Here is a 22,038-nt window from a genome sequence, read left to right on the forward strand (position 1 = left end):
GTTTGTGTACTTCCGAATTTCCACTTCAGATGAGGAATTTTCAGGCTGAACTTTGGCATTGCTCAAAGTGACGCTGCATGACGTCACAGCGGCCATCTTGGCCCGCTCATCGCCGTCAGTTCTGCGGGCAGCTTTTCCATCCGAGCGAGGATAAAGGGAAAACCCTGGGCCCGCAGCCACGTTGGCCCTATTTAAACTTAAACATCTTTCTTTTCACTCTTTGTACCTGGATGGAGGACAGAGCATCAGTGGAAATGCTGCAGCCGACTTACCAGAAATAACACAGGTCCCAGTATGGAGCCATGACGAAGGGCAAGGGTCTTCAAATGATAGATTACGTCTGATAAAATCTTTTCTGTATTTTCTGAATAATTTCCTAATAGTTGAGATTTAAAGTGAAGATTCTTACGTTACCGTTTTTCTGTCATCATATATTGAGTATAAAGACAGACAGGAAACATGGAGAAAGACAGACGTGTCCAGCAGTGCAGGACAGAAAAAAAGGTGCATTTTGGTTTAATTGGAGACATCTCAAAGGAATAATTTGAGATTTGGGGAAATTTGTGCTTCATTGCACAGACATGAGACCAACACAGCTGTCAGATCTGTACTGTAAATACGAAGCTACAGCTTGCGGCTAGTTAGCTTAGCTTTGCTCTAAACACCTCTCATTTAGTGTTTATGCTAAGCTAAGCTAAGCTAAGCAGATCCTTGCTGCAGCCTGATGTAGTGAACAACCTTCTCGTCTAAGCCTCTGCACGAAAGCAGAAAAGTGCTGTTGACTTAAACGTTGAGACTGAAAGTTAATTCTTTACCTTGACAAAACGAGCTCAGCACATGGTTCAGTGTGAGGAGCTCTCCATCATATCGCATGATCTTCCTCAGTCGAAGTGGTTTGTCCAGCCAATGCTAGCCGGCATGGACGCGTGCTTAAAGCTGGAGTTAAATGAACGTCTGTAATTCAAGTCCTTTCCAAACAAGTCCACAAAATGCTGATTAAGCTTTTGACCCCCAGGTAAATCTCTTCTCCACCATGGCGGAAACTATAGTGTCATTAGCGCGTCAACAGTGTTTGTGTAATTACTCTCACTGCCAGGAGGTGGAGACAAACATTTGCAGGTTTAAAGCGTTCAGAAAAACAAAACTTCTACTGAACAGCTTTCGATCTGCTAATGAAGGTCATGAGAATGTCATGAAGTGTGAAATTTGTTATAGGAAGAAATATAGAAATTAAAGGGGAATAACTGGGACACTTCCACTCACTGCAGTCATTAGTGTAACCTGCAGTCATTTCGACAAAGCAGGAAGTCAGCTGAAGAATTTACATGGAGGCAAGCATAGAATTCAACTTAGAGAGAACGTGGAGTGAAGTTTCTGATGATGCCTGAAAAATGAATAAACACTTATGTTAAATTGAGCTTTTTTTTTTTTTTTTTAGTACTAACCTGCACAGGAAACGTCTTTGGAGATGAACCGAAATCAAAAACAAACGAGAGACAAACCTTTCAGACATGCTATAAATTTTAATAGACATATTGATATTTCTGTAGAGAAACAAAGTTATCCCTAGTTTTATTTACAATACAGGAATAAAAAAAATTGTCACATACAGTACAATGGTAAAAACAACATAGAGAACTTAAATAATTATTTTATTTGTGTAACTACTTAAATAATGAAAATGGTTATTCTATTCACACCACGCCGTCTCAGCAGCTACAATGCAACTTTCACATTAAGTGCTAAAAAAAATTAGAATTTTCCATTTTACAGCATGAATTCCATTTTGACCAGGTAGAGTTGATTTATTTCAGCAAACACAAGCGAGGTGGGAGATGAGGGACGAATACACCTTTAGGGACGCTGAGCTTCGATTAACCGTGATACTTGAAAATGTGTTTTTCAAAATAAAAGCAAAACTGCAACCGTTGGCCTTCAAAGCCGCTAAACACAATGACTGATGGCTCTGTCCAGACTCATTTTATGGAATTTAAATGGCAAAAGATCAAATGTGGAGTTCTTAATAAGACGTGTTACTAGTTTAAGAGAGTATGGACATGCGTGCGTGCTGTATATGCCGCATCTGTTTGAACTTCAGTCTGGCATCCGAAAAGACAAAACACATTAATGTGGCTCCAGACAATCCCAGTCTGCGTTTAACTGTTTTCTGACTGCATGCAGGAGTCAGATGCTCATTAGGGTGTACCGTTCAACCTTACGTCCATTAGACGGATCCTTAGGTTAATCTCAAGTCTGCTCTCCACAGATAAGATCGGCCTGTGAACTGCTTCCACAGTGACTTGGTGGCCCGACGGGATCTTTGATCATCTCGCGGCGGAGACACATTTCAGACAGTGGTAATGAAACCACATGTCAGGGAACAGAATTAGATGGATTCAGCCAACTGCTGCCAATTACTCTATGCAGGCACAGACATGCATTACTTTTATGCACCTCACGTGTCTTTCTTAACAGAGGAAAAAGCTGCATATGTATAAGTACAAGAACATGAAATGACATGAACTGACAAGCTTAGTGTAAAACTGATTTCTATAAACACCATTCTCTCCCATATATTATTACGCTTAAAAAAATAAACCCTCCTCTATGATAACAATAGTAATGCTATAGTTTTTTTTGTTTTTGTTTTTGTTTTTTTGCAATGCTAAGTAGTACTTAGGTAAGCTCTATTGGAAATATACATCACCGCGCAATCTCTTCCCTTTGTAGTTTTGAGTTCAGTGTGTGACGCAATGGAAGGAGCTTGTCTAGGAGACCATACCTGCGATAGTGTGGGGTGTGTGTGTGTGTGTGTGTGTGTGTGTGTGTGTGTGTGTGTGTATGTGAAACTACTCTCATTGCGCTTTTAATGACAAATTCATTCTGAATAATAAAGTGAATGAAACAAAAAAAAAAAAAATGAATACAGTGCATGGGAGCCGGAGACTCCGTTCAGATTGTGTGAAACTGGCTTTGACGAACCGTCGCTCAGTCGCTGCTGTTTCTGTGTCGGTAACAGTCCTCTGTCGTAGATCCATTCTGTACATTGGTAGCGAGTGAGTGTTGCAAAACGAAGTATACATACTGTATACTGTTATAGCTTTTTATGACAATGTGCCCACAAACTAAATACAACATCATGAGACAACATGGTTCATGTCTCTTGTATTAGTGCCTTTAGAATAGTATAGCACAAAGCACTGCAGGCTCTATGTGACTCTCATTGTCTGAGTGTTCCTTCAGTCTGTGTATGTCAACATCTATTTTGCTGGGTTTTGAATGGACCACCAACTTGGATCTCGAGCCACGCCACCCTTTACAATTTTGACTCCTTAAAGGACCCCTGAACAAGCAGCTGTCGCCAGTGAAAACGCCTCACGCTCCATTTTTTGAGGGGTCTTGCGTAAGGCGACAGATCACCCCTGAAAAGATCCAAAGTCTTGAGTTAATATGGTCTGTTCCTGTGGAGTTCCTGTTCGTGTGGAGTCAGCCGTGCGCGACAGAGGAAACGTCTTAGTGGAACTTCCGTAACTTGGCCATGCTTGTCGATCGTCTCGCGGCTGTCTGCCGGTCAGTGAACACGGCTTGGATGCCAGGCCTGGTGCTCAAGAGCGAGTAGCTTATAGGCGGAAGAGGAAGAGTTCGGTGATGAGGATGAAAAGCAGTCTGACGGGGATCCTGTGGGTGTCTCTTTGTGTGTGTGTGTGTGTGTGTGTGTGTGTATGTGTGTGTGTGCATGCCCGCGTGGGTGTGAGGGAGATTAAGAGGCCATATTAAGGACACCTCGTTAGAGTCTGCTGGTGGTGGTAGGTAGATTTGTGTCAACTTGAGGATGACAGCGGGGAGCAGCCCCCCTCTGCGCGCCCCTATACGATATAGCTGGTCAGGTCCAGGAGGTACGAGGTCATGTCGATGATGTGGTCCAGTATGCCGTCTTTCTCCTGGTCATTGGGCATGCCCCGCTCGCTCTTCTCGCACTGCGCCCCAGAGTAGCCGCTCTTACACAGGCACTTGTTGGGCTCCATACACACTCCTCCGTTGCAGCAGGCTGGTTCACATTTGGCTACGACCACAAAGAGAGAGAGGAGATGAAAACAGTGAGGTCTAAAGCAAAGTAAGAAAAGATGACGCGAAAGATCAAACAGCTTTTTCGACCATTTTGAAGAAAAGCTGCAGCAGGCCTACTGTGCATGTGCATCGCTAAACCTCGTTCACACATGTGGAGAGGAAAAACACATGGCTGTTTGTACAGATGATACCACTCGTGAAGCAGCGCACGCAAATGTACTGAAAGGCACTCACCAACTCGGCAGAAGGGTCCCTCCCAGCCGGGGCTGCAGCAGCACTTGCCGGTGGGAGTGCAGTGTCCGTTCTTACAGTGTCTGGAACAAGCTGTCATCAGCAGCTCTGGAGGCTCCACCTGACGCTGGCACTCCTTCGGAGCATGAGGCCTGCAACAGTTGTTAGAAGGAGGGAAGGTCAACATGTGGGGGACACAAGCATGCGAATGAATGACATTAGCGCAGAACTGAGACACATTAGCAATCTCACAATTGAAGCTATTTAGGGAGTTTAATTTAAAACATCAGGTTTAGGATAATTTTAAATATTGGCAGCTTCATGACAAATAGTTGGGATGTAATAACAGTATGAGCTACGGACCAAAATACTGGTGGTCATCTTTCTGGCTGTCTAATTGGGAGTTATACTAAAAATAAAAATCTTTGGCTTTAAGGTCACAAAGTTAACTCTCTCTTTTTTGGGGGGTCTTAAGTGAAGCAACAGACACATCCAACAATAAGAACTGTCCTGTAAAAAATAGATCTGGATTCGTTCTGTGTTCTGCCAAGTGGAGAAATAAGCAGGGTTGGTCCACAGGTTGTTTGGCTGGCATAGCAATGGATGGTTCCCTTCCTCTTTACGCTAAACAAGTCTGTTCAGAAGTTTTCAGTGAGGTCACACCCACCAGCACACATCAGTTCTTATTGGCCAGATCACAGTTTCGTGCAAAATCCATTCATACGTTTTTAAAAACATGCTGCTGACAGAACAAAGAGCAGAAAAACTAAACCGTCATCCGGCTTGTTCCCGCTGAGGCACACGGTAATACTATACTGTGACTGGTGGAAGTACTGTATGAAACACGTTCTATTTACACACTTCATTTTGATGTATTGTGATAGCTGTGGTCATTTGTTTACTGTAAAGCTATTTTTGAAGAGTACAAGAAGGATCAACAAGTCAGCCATCATATGTGTCTGTGATGACAGATGATACGCAGGGCTGTCAGCTTTTGTTGATACAGCAATATGTAAAGTAAGTGGGACAGTACCTCTGAAGTGATGCACATTAAAGCATAGATTTTAAGCTCGGCAGCTATCTGTAAGCACATGTGTCTCTGTGCAGATTCTCTCCGTTTTCCAATGATTTGTCATTGAGGCATTGTAATTTTTTCTGTATATTATCAATTCACAGCGAGTCAATTGTGAATCCACGGCCGAAGATGGATTTCAACTGTACAGCTGGGACGAATTCCATGTCAAGTGTGGTGCTTTTATTGTTTTGACTCATGTTTTCCTTAAATTCTCCCTACTTGAAGAACAAAACAACACATAGGGTTAACGCGCGGCTCCCGCAGATATAAACATGATCTGGAAAATGCAGACACACACAAACACAAACATCTCCACACCATATGCGTGAAGTCTGAACACCAAAGAAACATATTGTGATCATTCCATATTAAGACAAACATCCAGACACGCACATCAGCAAATGGGCTGAAACTGAATTTTTTCATATCACGCTCTACAAATCTGGAAATAATACACCGAGTGCGTAATCAAGTTCAAATGTGAAGCGTCTGTTAGCGCCTGTTGCCCGCTGGCCCACACACACATATTTGTGTGTGTGTGTTTGTGAAAGAGAGGGAGAGATATAGATGTGTAAACAGTCTGTTGTATTGAGGTAAAAAGCTACTGAGGCAACACACTTTGCGCACACACACACTTTTATAACCAGCCATGGTAACTGGACTCCTGTGGATTGATGCTGGTATGAGTGGTGAGGTCAGTGTGTGTGTGAGAGTGTTTACTGTATATACTGTATGCTGACTCCAGGGGAGAGCCGACCTCATCGATCACGGCTGGAGAGGAAAAATGGTCAATCAGCAGCAGAAACCAAAACTAGGCTGAGTTTAGGACATGCAACCATGGTGATTCTAAATTAAATCTGAAGTTAGTTAACCGTGCTTCACTCTTTGATGCTTCAGTGTTCTGCTGTGGGGAAACGTCGATGGGTCTCACCTGCTCTGACCTGCTGTACAGGACTGACTGTGCTGGAAGATACACATCTTAGCTTTAAGTACAAATCTGCCAGCTGGTGGATAAATGGCTGTATTTATCTGACTGTGCAAGCATTTCCTTCCTATTTAAAAAATGTGTTTCCAATGTTCTGACAGACACACTGAGTGATGGCAGTGACAATACTGTGACTGTGTGTGTGTGTGTGTGTGCGCGTTAAAGTTGCTTTAAATTTGGAGGATGGAGGGGAGGGTGGGGGGAGTGGGGGTGGGGGGGGTTGATTCCCATGCTCCCATCAGCACCCAACTCCAGACTCCATCCACGCTGGCTTTTGTTGTTGCAGGCTGCATGTAGTTAAAAAAGAGCGAAGGAGGGAAGCAAACAGAAAGAGAGGGAGAGAGAGAAAGAGTAAGAGTCCCTGGAGGATTGGGGGGTCTATAGCTAACACTGTTAATAGCAGGCAGGGGTCAGCAGCGCTACTAAACAGTCTGTACGACTGCCAGGGTGGCTGTGAAAACAGCACCTGCTGGTAGCGCCACTTGACAAAGGCAGCTGGGTCAACAGCCACTGTGGGAATTTATCAACTTTGGGAGGGGTGGTGTATGTGTGAGAGCGAGGGAGTGGGAGAAGGGCGACAGTGCTCGCACATGAGGTAGTTACATGCACCGAGGGAGAGGTGATGATGACGGCGAAAATCAGAAAGCTGCATAAAACGCAGATCGGGTCGTAATTAAAATGAAGGCAGAGTGGAAAGTGAGCGAGGCGCACTGAAGGCAGCGAGGAAAGAGGACAAACGCGGGTTCAGAGCGTCGCTTTGTGCTCAAAACTGAACATTAACATATCTTAACACTGACATCCATTCAGGTCTGCGCCATCAGAGCCGTGCGGATGCTCTGCCTCAGATTTGTTCCCGATCGGTTTGATTACTATGTTTGTCTGTGTGTGTGTGTGTGTGTGTGTGTTTAGCTTGTTGGCTCGCAGGGCCCGTTTGATTGACACGAGGTATATGTGAGAAAAGGGCTGTGGAGTGGTGTACATTGTGCGCCCTAACAATGGCTTAATCAAACGGCCCAGTGTGGTCTCTTTTGCTGTTTTGTCATCCGACTCCATTGTTTGGGGGCTTCTTTTGTAGCTTCATTCCTTGTTTTAATTGTGCAAGAAATTTACTGTGTATTGTAGGAGCCAGGGCTATTCAGTGCGACTGGCAAGCAGCTTTGTCAAGGGGAGGACCACAGCAGAGATGTAGGAAGATTTAGGAGGGATAGGAAAATAAAGAAAAGGCTTTTTCTGCAGCGTGCTGGGGGCTAGCGTACGACACGCTCACACAGGCTCACAGATGTGCATGTTCGCGTGTACCCACCACCCACACGGCTTATATCTGTATGCACAAAACACAGAGAGGCACACATGCAGATAAATATATCCACAAACGAGCACCCGCAGTCTCCTTCTGCTGTACATGCAGTGATTTGTGACTTCCATGGCTAATGCAGTTCATAAAGGAGGTCCCAGGACCCTATTCGAAGTTCACTGTGTCTTTTTAAGGTCTCCGCTTGCTGTAATTCAATCAGCCCAGCCTGCAGCTGACAAAACCTGAAAGTGTGAAAAGTCCTCCGAAATACTGCTTTCCCTTCTTCTCTGTGGAGAGGTGCTGCAACAGTAAACAGAGACGGCAAACTGCATTCGACAGCAGAAATCAGCAGGAGGGCTGGCGCTATATGTTTCAATTAAGCTGCTGCCAAAGACCAACTGTAAGAGCAAGGCTGATTCTGTCCAAGCTCATGGACGGAGTGCAGCATGTGCCTTTTGAATTATGTTATAATAAACATGCAACTTTACTGTTCGACTCCCATGGCGTATTGTATTTACACAGAGGGGCTGAAACAAATCCCGTCTTGTGCTGTATCATAATATCTTTGTTTGTTAGTGTGTTTCTTCTCCAGCATTATTTGTTCCTGGCATAAATATAATGCCCCCACTGTGTAAATAATTATGTTATCAAATGCAGACTCAGTGGGACTGAGAAGTAGCTCAACTTGTGCATGAATACCTACTTACAGTGTGTGTGTGTGTGTGTGTGTGTCTGCGCACGGTTAATCACAACTGGACAGAAGTTTCACTCAGTTTGAGGGCTAAAGCTTTGCGGTATGTTTGAGGCTAATATAAGAAGTATTGTTGAAAAGCAAAAGAAGATGACATCATTTACATATTTTACTACATATTCTACTACTACAAACATTACTCTATTATTTATGTGTGTTGTGTTTCCTTTACATATTGCCTTGGATAAAACATACATGCATGAATGCCCATTCTTACGACACACGGTGAAGGGAATCTAAGCTCAGAAGTCCATTTAAAAGCATTCAACTGGTCACGATATAGAGAGATATATGACTGGAAATGTTTCTATCTAGCTGCTGTACCACAAACAAGCCACGTCTTGCCCTCTGTCTGTCTGTCTCTCACACTCACATACACCCTCACACCACACACATTCAGCGTGTTTCAAAATGCATGGTGGCCTATTTATTATTGGAGGGGTACTCCAACTGACAAACAAATACCTAGAAATGAAGTCATCTGGCCAGGACATGTTTACACAAACACTGCTGAGGGATTTTATGGCTGATGTTTCTCTGTAAGCCTTTACCGCTCTCCCTAACAGTTCCTCTTTTCCCCCTCTATGTTCCCAAACACACAGTTGATCAAAACACAGCACTAGATGCTATACTGGACCACAAAAACCACCATACTCTAAAACAAATCTCTTTATGTGAGGGCTTTAGGGTCCAGATGTCCTTGCAGTATGGAAAAGAAAAAAGGAGGAAGACCACCAGACTTGATAACGCGCTCGGGTCAGATACGTTAGCTACTCCATTTACTTCCCCCTGTCACCCCCTCTCTATCCCCCTGTAACAAGATCATAATAACGAAGCCAGAGCGTATTAGGAGTCAAGACTCCAACACCACAGGGTCCGCACAGACTAAACAAGTCCACTTGACGGTGGAAAGAATTGTTCTTTGGGAGAAATGCGTCCAGCGGCCATGCCAGAAAACATAAATACGGAGCTGGCCACCAGGGCCCCTTTGAAACATCTGTGGTGTAATTAATTGCACTAATGCCTGGGTGGCACTGTCGTCGCCCAGGAATAATCAGCTGCGGATATGTTTCTATTGTGATTCTGAGGCATGCGAGTTCTCTCTCAGAGTCTGCTTCTCTTACTTTATCTGCCTGTCTTAATCAAACCTGACTTGCCTGAAGAAATATTATCCATTTGGGACTTTTCTTGTGACTTTTCCTGAACAGATGGGTCTAACTCTGCAGGATCTCTCTCTCGACTTCCTGCACGAATGCTGATAAGACAATAGGTAAAAGCATCGGCGGGGTGGGGGGCTTCAGCTTGAAACTTAATATGCAATTGGATTGATTTACAAAGTCAACTTATCTGCTTGTTTGCAGTGACTTCCTTACTGCCGGGGTAATATATCACATGTTAATACTTACACATCCCTCCTGTATCATGCGGGATGAATTCATGCCCTGTCTGCATATTTTCTTGTCTTGAGTGACAAATGTTTTTCACATGTACTTGGCTTTGCACAAACAGTTTATAGATCCATCACTATTGGAGTGATTTCTAATACGGGGATGCATTTGGTAAGGATTATGACACAGTGACACGTACACACGTTTGAATTATGAAGCTGCACTCGCGTGCATGTTCCCCCCACATTCCAGTTGTTTAACATCAACTAATTAAGCATTAGACCGCACGGAAATAGGCTGGATTGAACCACTCAAAGTAAAGTTGATGCGTGTGTATGCGTGCTGTGTCCACATAATGATGAACAAAATGTGCCCCACTTTATATGCATGGATGTGTGTGTGTGCTTCAACATTAAATAAAATATGCAGAGGTCTCCGTACTTGACAACAGGTGCCTTTGTGCGTTCCTTACGCTCTGCAGAGTAAACCCAGCTGTCAAACGCTCTGAGAATAACCAGCAGGCAGCAGTTACTAAGGTGAACACAGCCAGCTAATCAACTACACACGCCAGCATTTTGAAGTTTTTTTGCTCTTTCTCCAGTTACTGCTCAGCATTTGTTTTGGCCAAGGCAAGTCCTGGTCCCAGCGATTTGTTTTGTGTGTGTGTGTGTGTGTGTGTGTTGAGGGGACACGTATAAGTAGTGAGGACTGGAGGAGGAAAATGAGCAAGAAAAGACGTCACTGCAGTAAAATGTGGTTAACTATAGATCCACTGTTTCATGAGAGTCTTGGATCTCGCATGATATACTCAGTGTGGGTTCGTCTTAAAACAAAACAAAAACCAGCATGGAATTAGGGATGGTGGGATAGTTTGTCTCATTAGATGTCATGTACAAGTACTGAGGGATCACTTACTTCTTGAACTAAGTGTACCGCCACAGTCTACAAACATATGACAGCTGAAAGAATATGGCTCACTCAAAGCCACTTTCCAAATGAGAAACAAACCGCCGCTGAGAAAAACAAAATGTACTTCACGGTTGTACCTTTTGGGGTCGACCAGCTTGTAGAGTTTCCCGCTGTGTGACTGCGCCATGCTTTTACTGCTTGCCAGTATGTAGACTTCACCTGCAAGAGAGGAACAGCCACATCAGCATTTAATTGCATTACATACTTTTAATCTGCAGCATACGTCCTGATAATTCAACTTGTCTGCCACCCGTGCAAGAAAAATGAGGAGAGGAGACAAGAGGACGAGAGGAGACGACACGAGGAGATGAGGACAAGGAGTGCGGCTAAAGCTTCTGCATTGCTGCACTTGCCAAATGACTTTAAGAAAGAGTTTAATGGGACAATTGGATACTCATGACTGGGAACCAGGCGGATAATTTAATGAGGAACGAGCCTGCGAGAAAATTCCATAAGGGGACAAATTGTAAACACGTGTCTTTCGGGGCCCATACTTTGGGACACGAGCCCACCCCCTCTGTGATTCTTGCACCACTTGCAAATCATGATCAAATGCAGGAATCTTTAAATACCTCGTCAAATAAGACCTGGCAAGAGCTGTGATCAAACATTTCTGATGGCTGTGTGAGTGATCCACATCAAATGTCTTCACTTTAATCAGAAACACCAGAGCTGACAGCTAATTATTCTGTGAGTGTCTGGTGGGGCCCAGCGGGTGAAAATGTTCTGTATCATATTAGCCTGCTCACCTCAGCTCACCCCACCTTATCTTCAAGCTGCAGTCCCCCAGGTGAATAGTAACACATCTCTCCACCCATGAAAACATGGCCGTGTAGGTGGCCTAACATACAGCTCATAAGTGGGTCTTTGGAGTATCACTGCTATCTTATGGAAATGACAATTAATCCAGAAGGAAGTCACACTGTTTAATATCCTGTTGGGAATGTTCCATAGAGGGAGAGTAAGAGGGGTATTACATTCCCTGTAGTTTTACTCCCCCTTCCCAGACTTTCAGTCAGATTTGTTGCATTACCGTGTGTTAGTGCAAATCATCACCAACTGGAAAATTCTATGTATGTATGGAGCATTTATAAATATACAACAAAATAACTCTAAGCCATGATTTTTCCACAGTTTTGACATCCATCATTTGAAGCCAACAAGCCTTTATGGGTTCAGGAGGTAAAGTGATGTGCTGACACATAGCTTCAACTCATGCGGATTTGGGAGGAAGAACGAAACAAAGGATGAAAAGATTGATTGAAAGATTGAAGAAGAGATAGAGAACCTGCATGACAGCATGGGTTTCTTATCATTGCCCCACTAACCTAGTTCATCCTCTCCAAAACCCAAGATGTGGCCCACAAGCGTAGATCCACAGGAGCCAGATGAGCCCAGACACAGAGCTTTCTCCTGCCACTGCTCACCGCCTGCTGACGTTGATAGCGTAGACTTCTGGAGGATCCGCAGGTTACTGAGACACACGAAACACACAGAGAAGGTCACATGACACTGTGCACATTTCTTACATTCATGAATCGCTGTGTGGGTGAGAAACACAATGCAATTCATTTGCAGCAGCACAAGACAAAATACAGTTGAGATGTGGAAACAGCTATTACTTCTTGTAACACGGTTCATTGGCCCATCGTCCTTTTTCACCCCGCGTCTCACATGGTGTTATTTAAGACCTCGGCTTTTAGTTTCAAAACAAACATCACGCCGGAGCCTTCACTTAGCCACAACAGTGTGCCCTCAAATTGTAATGAGGCACAGAATTAACCGACCACACATTGTTTTAAACACGGTGCCAACTCCTGATAGTGTACTTCCCCGCCGCTATTTACTTCCTTTGTTTACTCAAGCGTCAGTGTTTGACATCAGCAAAGTGGGATAAATTACAAACCAAAGAAAAGTGTGAACAGCACAGGGCAGGATGTCTAATCTCCGTTTCCACTGAATGGGCCGTGCTGTAGTGGTGACAGTAACATAAAACTTGTTTTCCCCCCACGTGGATGGAACTTTGTGCTTGCTTTGGCGCATGTCGATGCAAGGGACAGATTTTCAGTGTGAGAGGAGGAAGATGATATATGTTGATCTATATGAGACTGCAGATGTTTCTGATAGCTCATAAATAAAGTTTACACGAACGGCGATGGGATAAAGCCACTGCAGTGTCTTTAAAATACAGCTATCTGTCATCAAGCATGAAGGAAGCCCATCAACATTTCACAACATGCAGCAACTTCACTTTTCACTTTGATTGTTCATCAGTACTGTTTCAACAGTCAGCCCTTTACCACACTTACCCATTTTTATCTCCAAACACATAACTGCCATAGAGTCTTCTAGACTGGCAGCCCCTGTAGATGAAGCCCCCCACAGGTAGCGCTCCTCCACTGGACTGCAGGTCATAGACGGAGGGTTCATTTTCTAGAGAGGCACAAAGAGGCAAAGGTCCAGTTTAAACACTGCTGTCCACCAGCAGACAAACCACAGAGATAATCTACTGCAACTCTACTGATTTACTTCATAAATTGCTATAATTTGTGCCTATAATACAACCCTGATACCAAAAGCGTTGGGATGCAGTGTAAAACATAAATAAAAAACAGAATGCAATCATTTGCAAACAGACTGTGTTTACTGACAACAATCTTCCTGAGCTCATGCAGTAACATCCTTCATCCAATCATGTGTTCACAAAGTAGTGAACCTCGCTCCATCCTCGCTGTGAACGACTGAGCCTTTCCAGGATGCCCCTTTCATACCCAGTCATGATCCTCTCACCTGTTACCGATGAGCCTGTTTACCTGTGGAATGTTCCAAACAGGTGTTTTTGGAGCGTTCCACATCTTTCCCAGTCTTTGAAACATGTTGCTGCATCAGATTCACAATAAGCAGATATTTACAGAAATCAATGAGGCTGATGAGCTCAAATCAAATATGTTGTCTCTGGGCTGTTTTAAATTGAGTTTATGTCAAAAACGATAAGCAAATGATCACATTCTGTTGTACTGATGTTTCACACAGCATCCCTCTCTTGGCATTGGGGTTGTAATAAGTGCTGTTTTGTTTATGTTGGAATCAAAAAGATTAATCATGTTTGCTTAATCTTGTCTATTAGACAGAACAGCTGAGTGGTTCCTATTAGGGAATAAGAAAAAAGAGCAAAGAGTGAATCTTGATTTAAATTGGATGGTAATATATTTCACTTCTTCCTTGGCAGCTAAATTAGACTTTAATATGTCTTTATCAAAACTGGAAGAGATTGTTTTAATCTTTTATTCATAAGTGTGGTGTTGAGGCAAAATAGCATGTTTTCTGGATTACAGTCCTGGCAAAGGGAAATATGAATGGAGGTTTGCTGCCTTTAAAAATGTATGATCCAAGCCTTGCTGTGCTCATTTCCCACCTGCAATCACTTTAGGGTTTGGGTAAACTGGCTAAATCAGGCATCTCGCCAGGTGAGAGCTGGTCTGTGACAAGAGCTGGCACTTTGAATTGGAGTGGGAGAGTGAAGGACTAATTTGGGTTGCCAAAACATCGCTCATTGTGGCAAAGATAACCGGCCCAGTCCAATTTGGAACAAATAGCAGTGATTCGGTTTTTTGTGAAGAGAAGAAAGCTAAGCATTGTCAAGGCGTTGCTGTTATTGATTATTTTCTCAATGTGAGAAGAGCTCGGCCCCTCTCGGCTATGGCTTCAACAATGCTAAACCATCATCTAGACAGCTATTGTTGTTGACAGCTTTAAATCTTACTTGTGGACACAATCTCACATTCCCTTGGCAAATCTACGCTCTACAGGGGAGGAATCTTTCTCGATCACATCATTTTTACATTTAACCTTCACTGTCTCTGCACTCAGCCAAGGTGTGTTTTCTGAACTTGTTGCCAAAACACTGTGTTCTTACAAAATGAAAGACATTCGTAAAAACAGATGAAACTTTCAGCAGGAAAAATCTGAAAGGTTACCCGGGAGGTTAAGGTATTTTCATTTCTTTCCCCAGACGTAATGCCATCAAACAAAACTCAAGCAACTCTTTTATTTTTGTCAGGAGCTACATTAAAGTTGCAAAATAATGAACTCCTTCCAAACTTTAAAAATATTTTGAACATTTTTGGAAAACCTCATGGAAATTGTAACTCACCATAATCTTTGCCCTTAGTAATCTCCAGTATCCTTCCCGCTGATGCATTTTTGCCACTGGCATCTGTACAGAGGATCAAGAAACTCCCATTGTCCGTCTGAAGCCGATCGACTGCACACCTACAGTACAGAATACCAGCGAAGAGTACAAGAGGAACAGTCTGACTTTATGAAACTTTCCAAAAAAACAGTAGTAATGAACAGCATCATCAGGATAATTGCCTTTTTCTTAACTGAACAAAGAGCTGTAAATGTTTGAATCAGTAGCAGTACTGAACGGTGGACCCTCAGTGTGACGTTGCTGAAGTTTCTCATCAAATATTTCACTCACCTGCCTGGATCATGTAATCCATGGGCAAAGATTTCAGGCGGCTGGTTGGTGCTGTTGAAGTAAGGGTTGTTCCGCGGTATGGAATAAGGTGATGTGCAGCAGTCTGTGTCCACATCTACCCTCAGGACAGACCCTGTGAAATCACTGCATTCAAACACACAAACAAAATATACCTTCACGATGGCAGGAGCTAGGAGAGGATTCAATCTTTGGGACACACACCAGCACTCGATCAATTACACTACGATTCTTAGACCTCTGAGCTCACCTGAGTCCATCCATCTCCTCCATATCATCCAGGGTGATCATGCCATCTCCCAGGATGATGTGCAGCAGGCCGTCAGGGCTGAACAGAAGCTGACCGCCCAGGTGCTTCCTGTGCAGCTCCGCGACTTCCATCAGCACCCGCACAGTCCGGGTGTCCACTTGGTTTGGGTTTTTCCTGAGTAAAAGCATAACATAACACGACTTTCTGTCACCGAGTGAGAAAATGATGGTTGTTGCGCTAAAATGTTACTAATATTTACAACATATCTACCCTACATGCTTCCATAGAATCACACATAAATATTCACAAGTATACACAACATTAGGCTCTAGGTAAGTGGCGGTAATGTTTGGAAATATGCTGCATAAGACATGACTATGATTATGACTATGAGTACGCTCTCTGATTGTCTCTGAGTACTTTAGAGAATAGTCGTGTTGGTGGGTGAAATGATACCAATGCACGGAAAACGCTGACATGACACACCAAACACAATTCAACATTAAATGACTTTAAATAGTTTGTTGTCTGGAGACATTTAGTCTAAATCTACTGCACCGTCGCATTAAGGCAAAGACAGTGGGTGGAGATGTAACACAGGCTTCAAAATGTTGCACAATTTCGACTGCAAAGTGAGGATTTGGCTTCACAGTATCAGCAACAAATATTTCATGATGTGTTACTTTGGGTAGTCCTGCAATTTTTAAAAAGCAGCTTGCCAAAGAAAAAAAATTACTCTCTTACACAATCATCAAATGCTTTAACTGTCATTTCTCTATTGGACCCTCAAATTAAGGAGTGCACGCTGCAGTCACCGAGACTGCGTGCCAAGACTGTAATTAAGATTAATCATTACGTCAAACATACAACTGTGATTATGCAAATTAAAATGTAACACTTAAACACGTTCGTGAGAGAAGACTGTTTTCTTCATCACAGGTGTGTGATTAAGGATGCTGCGAATGAACGCCCATCATATATTCAGCAAAAATCTGCACACTGAATGTTAGTTAGGAGGGACGTTTGATCGACATTCTCCAAATCCTCCAAAATCCTTGATTTTTTTCAGGTGCATCTTCAGAAAAAGTATGCTCTACTAGGTTTCAAGCTGATCACGCCTGATACTGCCCTGTATGTTTCAATAAGGATGCCTGGAAATCTTTATGGATACATTAGTGGGCTTTGCGTGAAGAAACGTAGGTCCAGCCTACATCAATCCTCAATATGTAATAGATGAGTCAGTTTAATGTTGTGCAGACTGGGAGGCTCTCAGGCAGTGGACGGCCCACATTAAAGGCACATTTGGCACACACTTCTCCCATTACCTCGAAACGGTGTACTCAACCACACGGAGAATGTGGTCGTGTGGTCCGATGGCCCAGCGCTCCTGGTTGGTGGTGTAGGAGACGTAGAGCTTGCCATTCTTCTTGTAATTGGGGTGGAATACCAGGCTTAGCAGGCCCCTTTCATCTCCACCCTGCAGTCAGATGAGAAACACAAAAGATCCAGGAGTTAATTATGTCCCTCCTTGGCTTCTGCTCGGCTGTGAGGGGTTGGAATCACCCCCCTCGGTCATCTTCATCATCACCAGGACCACTACATGCAACCCCTACACACCCATCATCCCCCACCTCCTTTAATTCTTCAACCTCTCTAATCCCCCTTTTTTATTTATCCATTGCATTCCCTTTCACACCCCTGCTATTCGCCCATTCTCTCTTTTTCTACCCTTGCCTGTTTCACTTCACACCTTCACCAACCTCCTTGAATATACCATTACCAACCATTATAAAGCATTTGACTCTCGGTAGAGCTGCGCCTCCTCCACAGCCCCCCCGCCTTCACACAGTCCCTCCGCAGCCTGGTTATGTGTGCTTGTCCACAGGGTCGGGGGCCCCTGTGACGCCCAGGCCCTCCCGGTGGCCTCCATTGTGCAGTGATTTGTGTGTGTAATCTATGGGGGATATCCGTGAATGCTACGCTGAGTGGTTGAAAGAATTTATTAGCTCACTCACAGTTCATAGAGAGCACAAAAGTGCAGAGTGCTTCAGTCCGTGCTTTTTGCTCCACGTCCCCTCACTCTTTCCCGGGTTTACACAAAATCCATGCAAAATTCAAGGCTTGGAAGGGGAAGAGGGGAGGGGGCAGAGAGCTGCCAACTCCCACTGTCTTGGCAATATGTTTAGAAAACATCCAAATTGCTTGTGTAATATGTAAACCTTTGTCTCACCCCGGAGGCAGCTACATCAGTTGTCACTACCCTGGTGGTCCTCCCATCATAGTTAGCTGTAATAATCAGCTACAGCATTTCATTCCCCAGGCAAGGCAAGCCAGGTCGGCCCTTTTTTATGTTGTACTCTCCCTCACTGTTTCTTCTTCACAAAAGAATGAACAGAATGCTGGGCTTAGGTGTGAAGAATGTTTATAAAGTGGTCCCTGTGTGATTATATCCCTGCTAAACAGCTTGATTCTCATTTCTTTGACTGAGAAAATAAAAAAAAGCAAAAGTGAGCATTAAGCAGGGAAGTTATCTCACTCATGGCAAGCAAACAAGTGTCATGTCTGCAGTTAACACAGCTGTCTCATTTTTAAGATGCTGCCACTCAAAATAGTTTTAAAAAAAAGGAATTCAGAAAAAGAAATATCTTGGTTTGGACGTGCGTAAGTGGCAGGCTCTGGATAGGTGTAGTCTGTGTCACAGGCCAATGAACACACATCATAAATTGGTGTACTGGATCTCGTAGTTCTGTTTGGACTGCTTTAGACTCGGCCCAGTCAAACACAGCAGTGACACAGGCCACATGCGAATGCAAAAGAGATGACTCTTTGTAAAAGAATGTACTTGAAGCACCACTGAGCAACAACAGGGACCCACATGATAAGCCACAGGGGTTCTATCAATCTGAATATAAAGTGAAATGTTGTGAAAGTTGACAAATAAATCTCCTCCCCAAAAGGCAAGGAGTTCCTCCGCAATGAATTTATTGAATACTACTTAATGTCAGATCATTGAAGTCAAATAAAAAAGGAGTTATGTTGGGAGTGGATGCAGCACGCTGTACAGCTGGATGTTAGTCGGAGCAGAGGTTACTGCACTTTGCCAGAGAATGTCAAAAAGTTGCATCTTGGGAAGAGAAATTCTCAGCCTCACCTCTCAAATGCTGGATCCATATGTTGGATTTTGGGGATGCAGTGACCCACATCCCAAAAATAAACTCACCATAGGGAGTGGGTCAAAGACCACAATTCCAAAGAGGCCTAGATCCGGAGCCAAAGGGGGACCACCAAGATACACAGCGGTTAAATGGGCTGAAATATTAGCTGCCTTGCTAATGACTAGCTCCTTCAGCAGCAGGCGAACAGCGGAGCTGGCATCCGAGCCACGAGAAACAAACACTGCGTTAGAAAGCCTTTCATTGTAGAGCCGATCCAAGGAGACACCTTGATTAAAAGACAGAGGGCCAACCTGTGGCTCCCGAGCATTGATCGCAGCAAGATGGCTGCCAGAGCAGCAGTAGGTAAGATATTCTTGGCACAGCTCAAAAACCAATATACTGTACAAACAAGCTCATTTAGAGAGTGTACAAACTCTGGGTTTCACATACTGTCAGCTGCAGAGGGAATTTTCAGGGGTTTCAGGTCGACACTGTGGGTTTAAAAGCTGTAGTTTGATTTAGGACTTTTGCTCTGCCTTGTGTCATGTCATTTTAGCTGCCACCTTTAAATTATGCTGTGTTATTCCAGTAAATATAAATGAGAATGAGGGATTCTCTGTTTTACTACACTTTGCTTCATATTAGAAATAATTTACCTTTGTGATTTCTTAACAGCAGATGTTAATGTTGCTGGTTATAACCTCTGCCATCTCTAACCCTCTTCCAAACTACACAAATGTCTCTGCTGTGTCCACTTGAAACACATTCCCTCCATTTTTCCCTTGAACATCTTTGTGTTTTTTATGACTGCCATCATTCTTCCACAGCCAGGCAGGGGGTTCTGATTGAATCTCTCATGAGGAATTATCTCTTCATTTTTCACAAACACCTGCCTCTACATTCCTCTTTTCCCTCCAATTCTCTTCTCTGGGGCTCCGGCTTTGGCGCTGTCAAAGTGCTGGCGTCATTCCACAGAAAGCTGGGAAAGTGAGGTGCAGGGATGAGGAGCGGTTGTTATCTCACATCTCACGGTGCATTACATGGAATGCTGGTCCCATCTGAGCGGCAGAGGCACTGACACACAACACGCCACGATTTCCAATCCTGCAGGGGCAGCTGTCTTTGAGTCCTGGTGACGCACGCACGCTCAGGCATTGTTACCCTGAACCTTTTGATCCTGCCTCTCTGGCTCGTGGGCATTCCTCCGCCGAAAGACATTCCACATGAGTTGATTGGAGCAAAACAATGTCTATGCGCTTCACTCAAAGGCTACCTGATGCGTCTACGCTCACACCTCCCTCCCTCCCTCCCTCGCTCACAGACATACTTCACATCCTGTGTAGTTTTCTCTGCTTCTCTCAATGCAACGAGAAGCTAATCTCCACCGCAACTCCTCCACCTGTTGATGCATAAATCCTACGACAAGCGCACAGCAATCCCGTGATATATTAATCCTCCCACCGACCAAGAATCAGATACGATCCATCATCCGGGCCATAAAACTCACAGAATAGACAATTTCTTTGCCTAACTGCTCTACTTGTTGACATTCATCTGTCACTTGAAGGCATCCCACTGTTTGAGGATCATTGTGAGATCAGTATGAGTTTGACCCTGCCTTTGCTTCTAGTCAGAGTAAATAGTGAAGATGAGACCACTTATTTGAGTGTGTGTGAGAGCAGCACTGAGCCTCTGATGGCCGCTGAGAAGGCACAGCAGCTGTCAGTGGAGCAGGGACAGAAAGAATAACATGCTGTGACTTATTTGTTTTAACAGTGGAATATTTTATTGCCGGCCCCCTCACCCCTGTTACACAGGCTAATACGTGTCAGTGCACTGTCAAGCTTTGGGTTGCTGCTCACAGATGTCTTCATTCATAAAACTCACTGTCACTATCACACATGCTTCTCTCAAGTGTCTTTTCTCGAGTAGTACATAACTGTCATGTTAGTTTCATTCAAATTTTTGCTTTTTTACACCTCTGTAAAGCTTTGAGTAACTCTTCTATGTTCAAATCACCGATAAAACACGTTTAACTAAGAAGATGGAGTCTTCCTGAGCCACACCTGTGCTTGTGTGGCACTGCTGTACAGAATGAAGGTAGTGCTTTTGTGTCCTGAGACTCACATTTTGTGAAATATTCAAGTAACTCAAATTACCTTAATTGGCTATTTACACAGGCGCAGGCAAGACAGTCGCATTTTGTTGCAAACTTGTCTGAAAATTGTTAAATTAAATAAAAGTACTGTATTGTTATGTACTGCATATAGAATACTGTTTGACCTATTGTTTTTTTTTTTTTTTTATCACTTTCAGTTGTTCTTCCAAGCTGAAGCAACATTATCTCAAAATACAAAATATACAAATTTTGGCAGCTTGTTATTGCATTGTTGTTGTTGTTGTTTTTTAAATGTCAAGTATTCGTATCAGTACTGGACTCAAAAATGAAGCATCAGTCAGTGCTTCACTAACAGTAAAAGCTGGCTACATTAACCCAGTCTGAACCACATCCTGTAACAGGACCCTGTCCAGGCAGGAGGTTTGTCTTCAATTCACCATCATGTTAGAGGTGTGTGAATGTCAGCCAATTGTGGAGAGACCACTGTGATGATGACATGGGTAGCGTGCGTGTGAATGTGTGTGTATGTGTGTGTGGTAGGTGGGTGGCGGGTCGGGGGGGGGGGGGGGGGGGGGGGGGGGTCTGGAGTGTAGAGATTGAATTTCAGGAGAAGAACACCCACAGCGCAGTTAGGAGCCCACACCACCACAGCACAGCATTGTTTCTGTGCAGTTCAGCTTAATTGGCACCGGGGGGATCCGTGGAAGGAGGGGGGATAGAAGACCAGGAGGAAGCACAGAACATTACAATCAAAGCATGTGCATGGAGCTGATGATAAACCCGTTATCTGCCCTGTCTCCTGGGGGCCTGGGTTCCTCTCTCTGTATAAAGGCACCTCCATCCTGTTGATGCTGCCAGTAAACACCTTAGCCCTCCCCTGGTTCTGTTCACCCCGTGTGGCTGGGAGCCCGTTCTGGCAGCCAACATCACAGAATAGGACTCCTGGGGCCTGCAGGGGATCTAGCCACGTCTAATTGTCATAATGATCGCTTTATCCACAACCAGTTTGGATTGAATGACGATAAGGGAGCACAGCAGAGCAGTGACAGTATCCCGTAGGGGGCAGTTGCATATTCAATTGCTGTGCTCTGTTTGACTTCTCATAAGCAAAGCGTCTTGTCAGTGGAGAAGCGGGAGGCATGCGTGATAGATAAACTTCCTGTCTGGGAGTGTGCCCCCTAAACATCCCAGATTCTCTATCTCCTGCCATCTAAACAATTTCTGAACAATTCTCAAATTCAAAATGCAAGAT

General features: G+C 44.0%; 1 protein-coding gene across 1 annotated transcript in view; it reads right to left on the reverse strand.

The window, feature by feature from the left end:
- Nucleotides 1-1,501: 1,501 nt before the first annotated feature.
- hhip (hedgehog interacting protein) overlaps nucleotides 1,502-22,038 on the reverse strand; it is a 35,848-nt gene continuing 15,311 nt past the window's right edge. Inside the window, exons 5-13 of the mRNA XM_076728821.1 lie at nucleotides 16,838-16,989; nucleotides 15,513-15,686; nucleotides 15,245-15,388; nucleotides 14,915-15,033; nucleotides 13,071-13,194; nucleotides 12,090-12,235; nucleotides 10,839-10,920; nucleotides 4,303-4,451; nucleotides 1,502-4,063 (exon numbers count right to left, since the gene is read on the reverse strand). Coding sequence (XP_076584936.1) covers nucleotides 3,867-4,063; nucleotides 4,303-4,451; nucleotides 10,839-10,920; nucleotides 12,090-12,235; nucleotides 13,071-13,194; nucleotides 14,915-15,033; nucleotides 15,245-15,388; nucleotides 15,513-15,686; nucleotides 16,838-16,989 — 1,287 coding nt within the window. The 3' untranslated portion in view covers nucleotides 1,502-3,866. The remainder of the gene's footprint in view (nucleotides 4,064-4,302; nucleotides 4,452-10,838; nucleotides 10,921-12,089; nucleotides 12,236-13,070; nucleotides 13,195-14,914; nucleotides 15,034-15,244; nucleotides 15,389-15,512; nucleotides 15,687-16,837; nucleotides 16,990-22,038) is intronic.

The sequence above is a fragment of the Chaetodon auriga genome, chromosome 4, assembly GCF_051107435.1.
Source record: "Chaetodon auriga isolate fChaAug3 chromosome 4, fChaAug3.hap1, whole genome shotgun sequence".
Lineage (NCBI taxonomy): Eukaryota > Metazoa > Chordata > Actinopteri > Chaetodontiformes > Chaetodontidae > Chaetodon > Chaetodon auriga.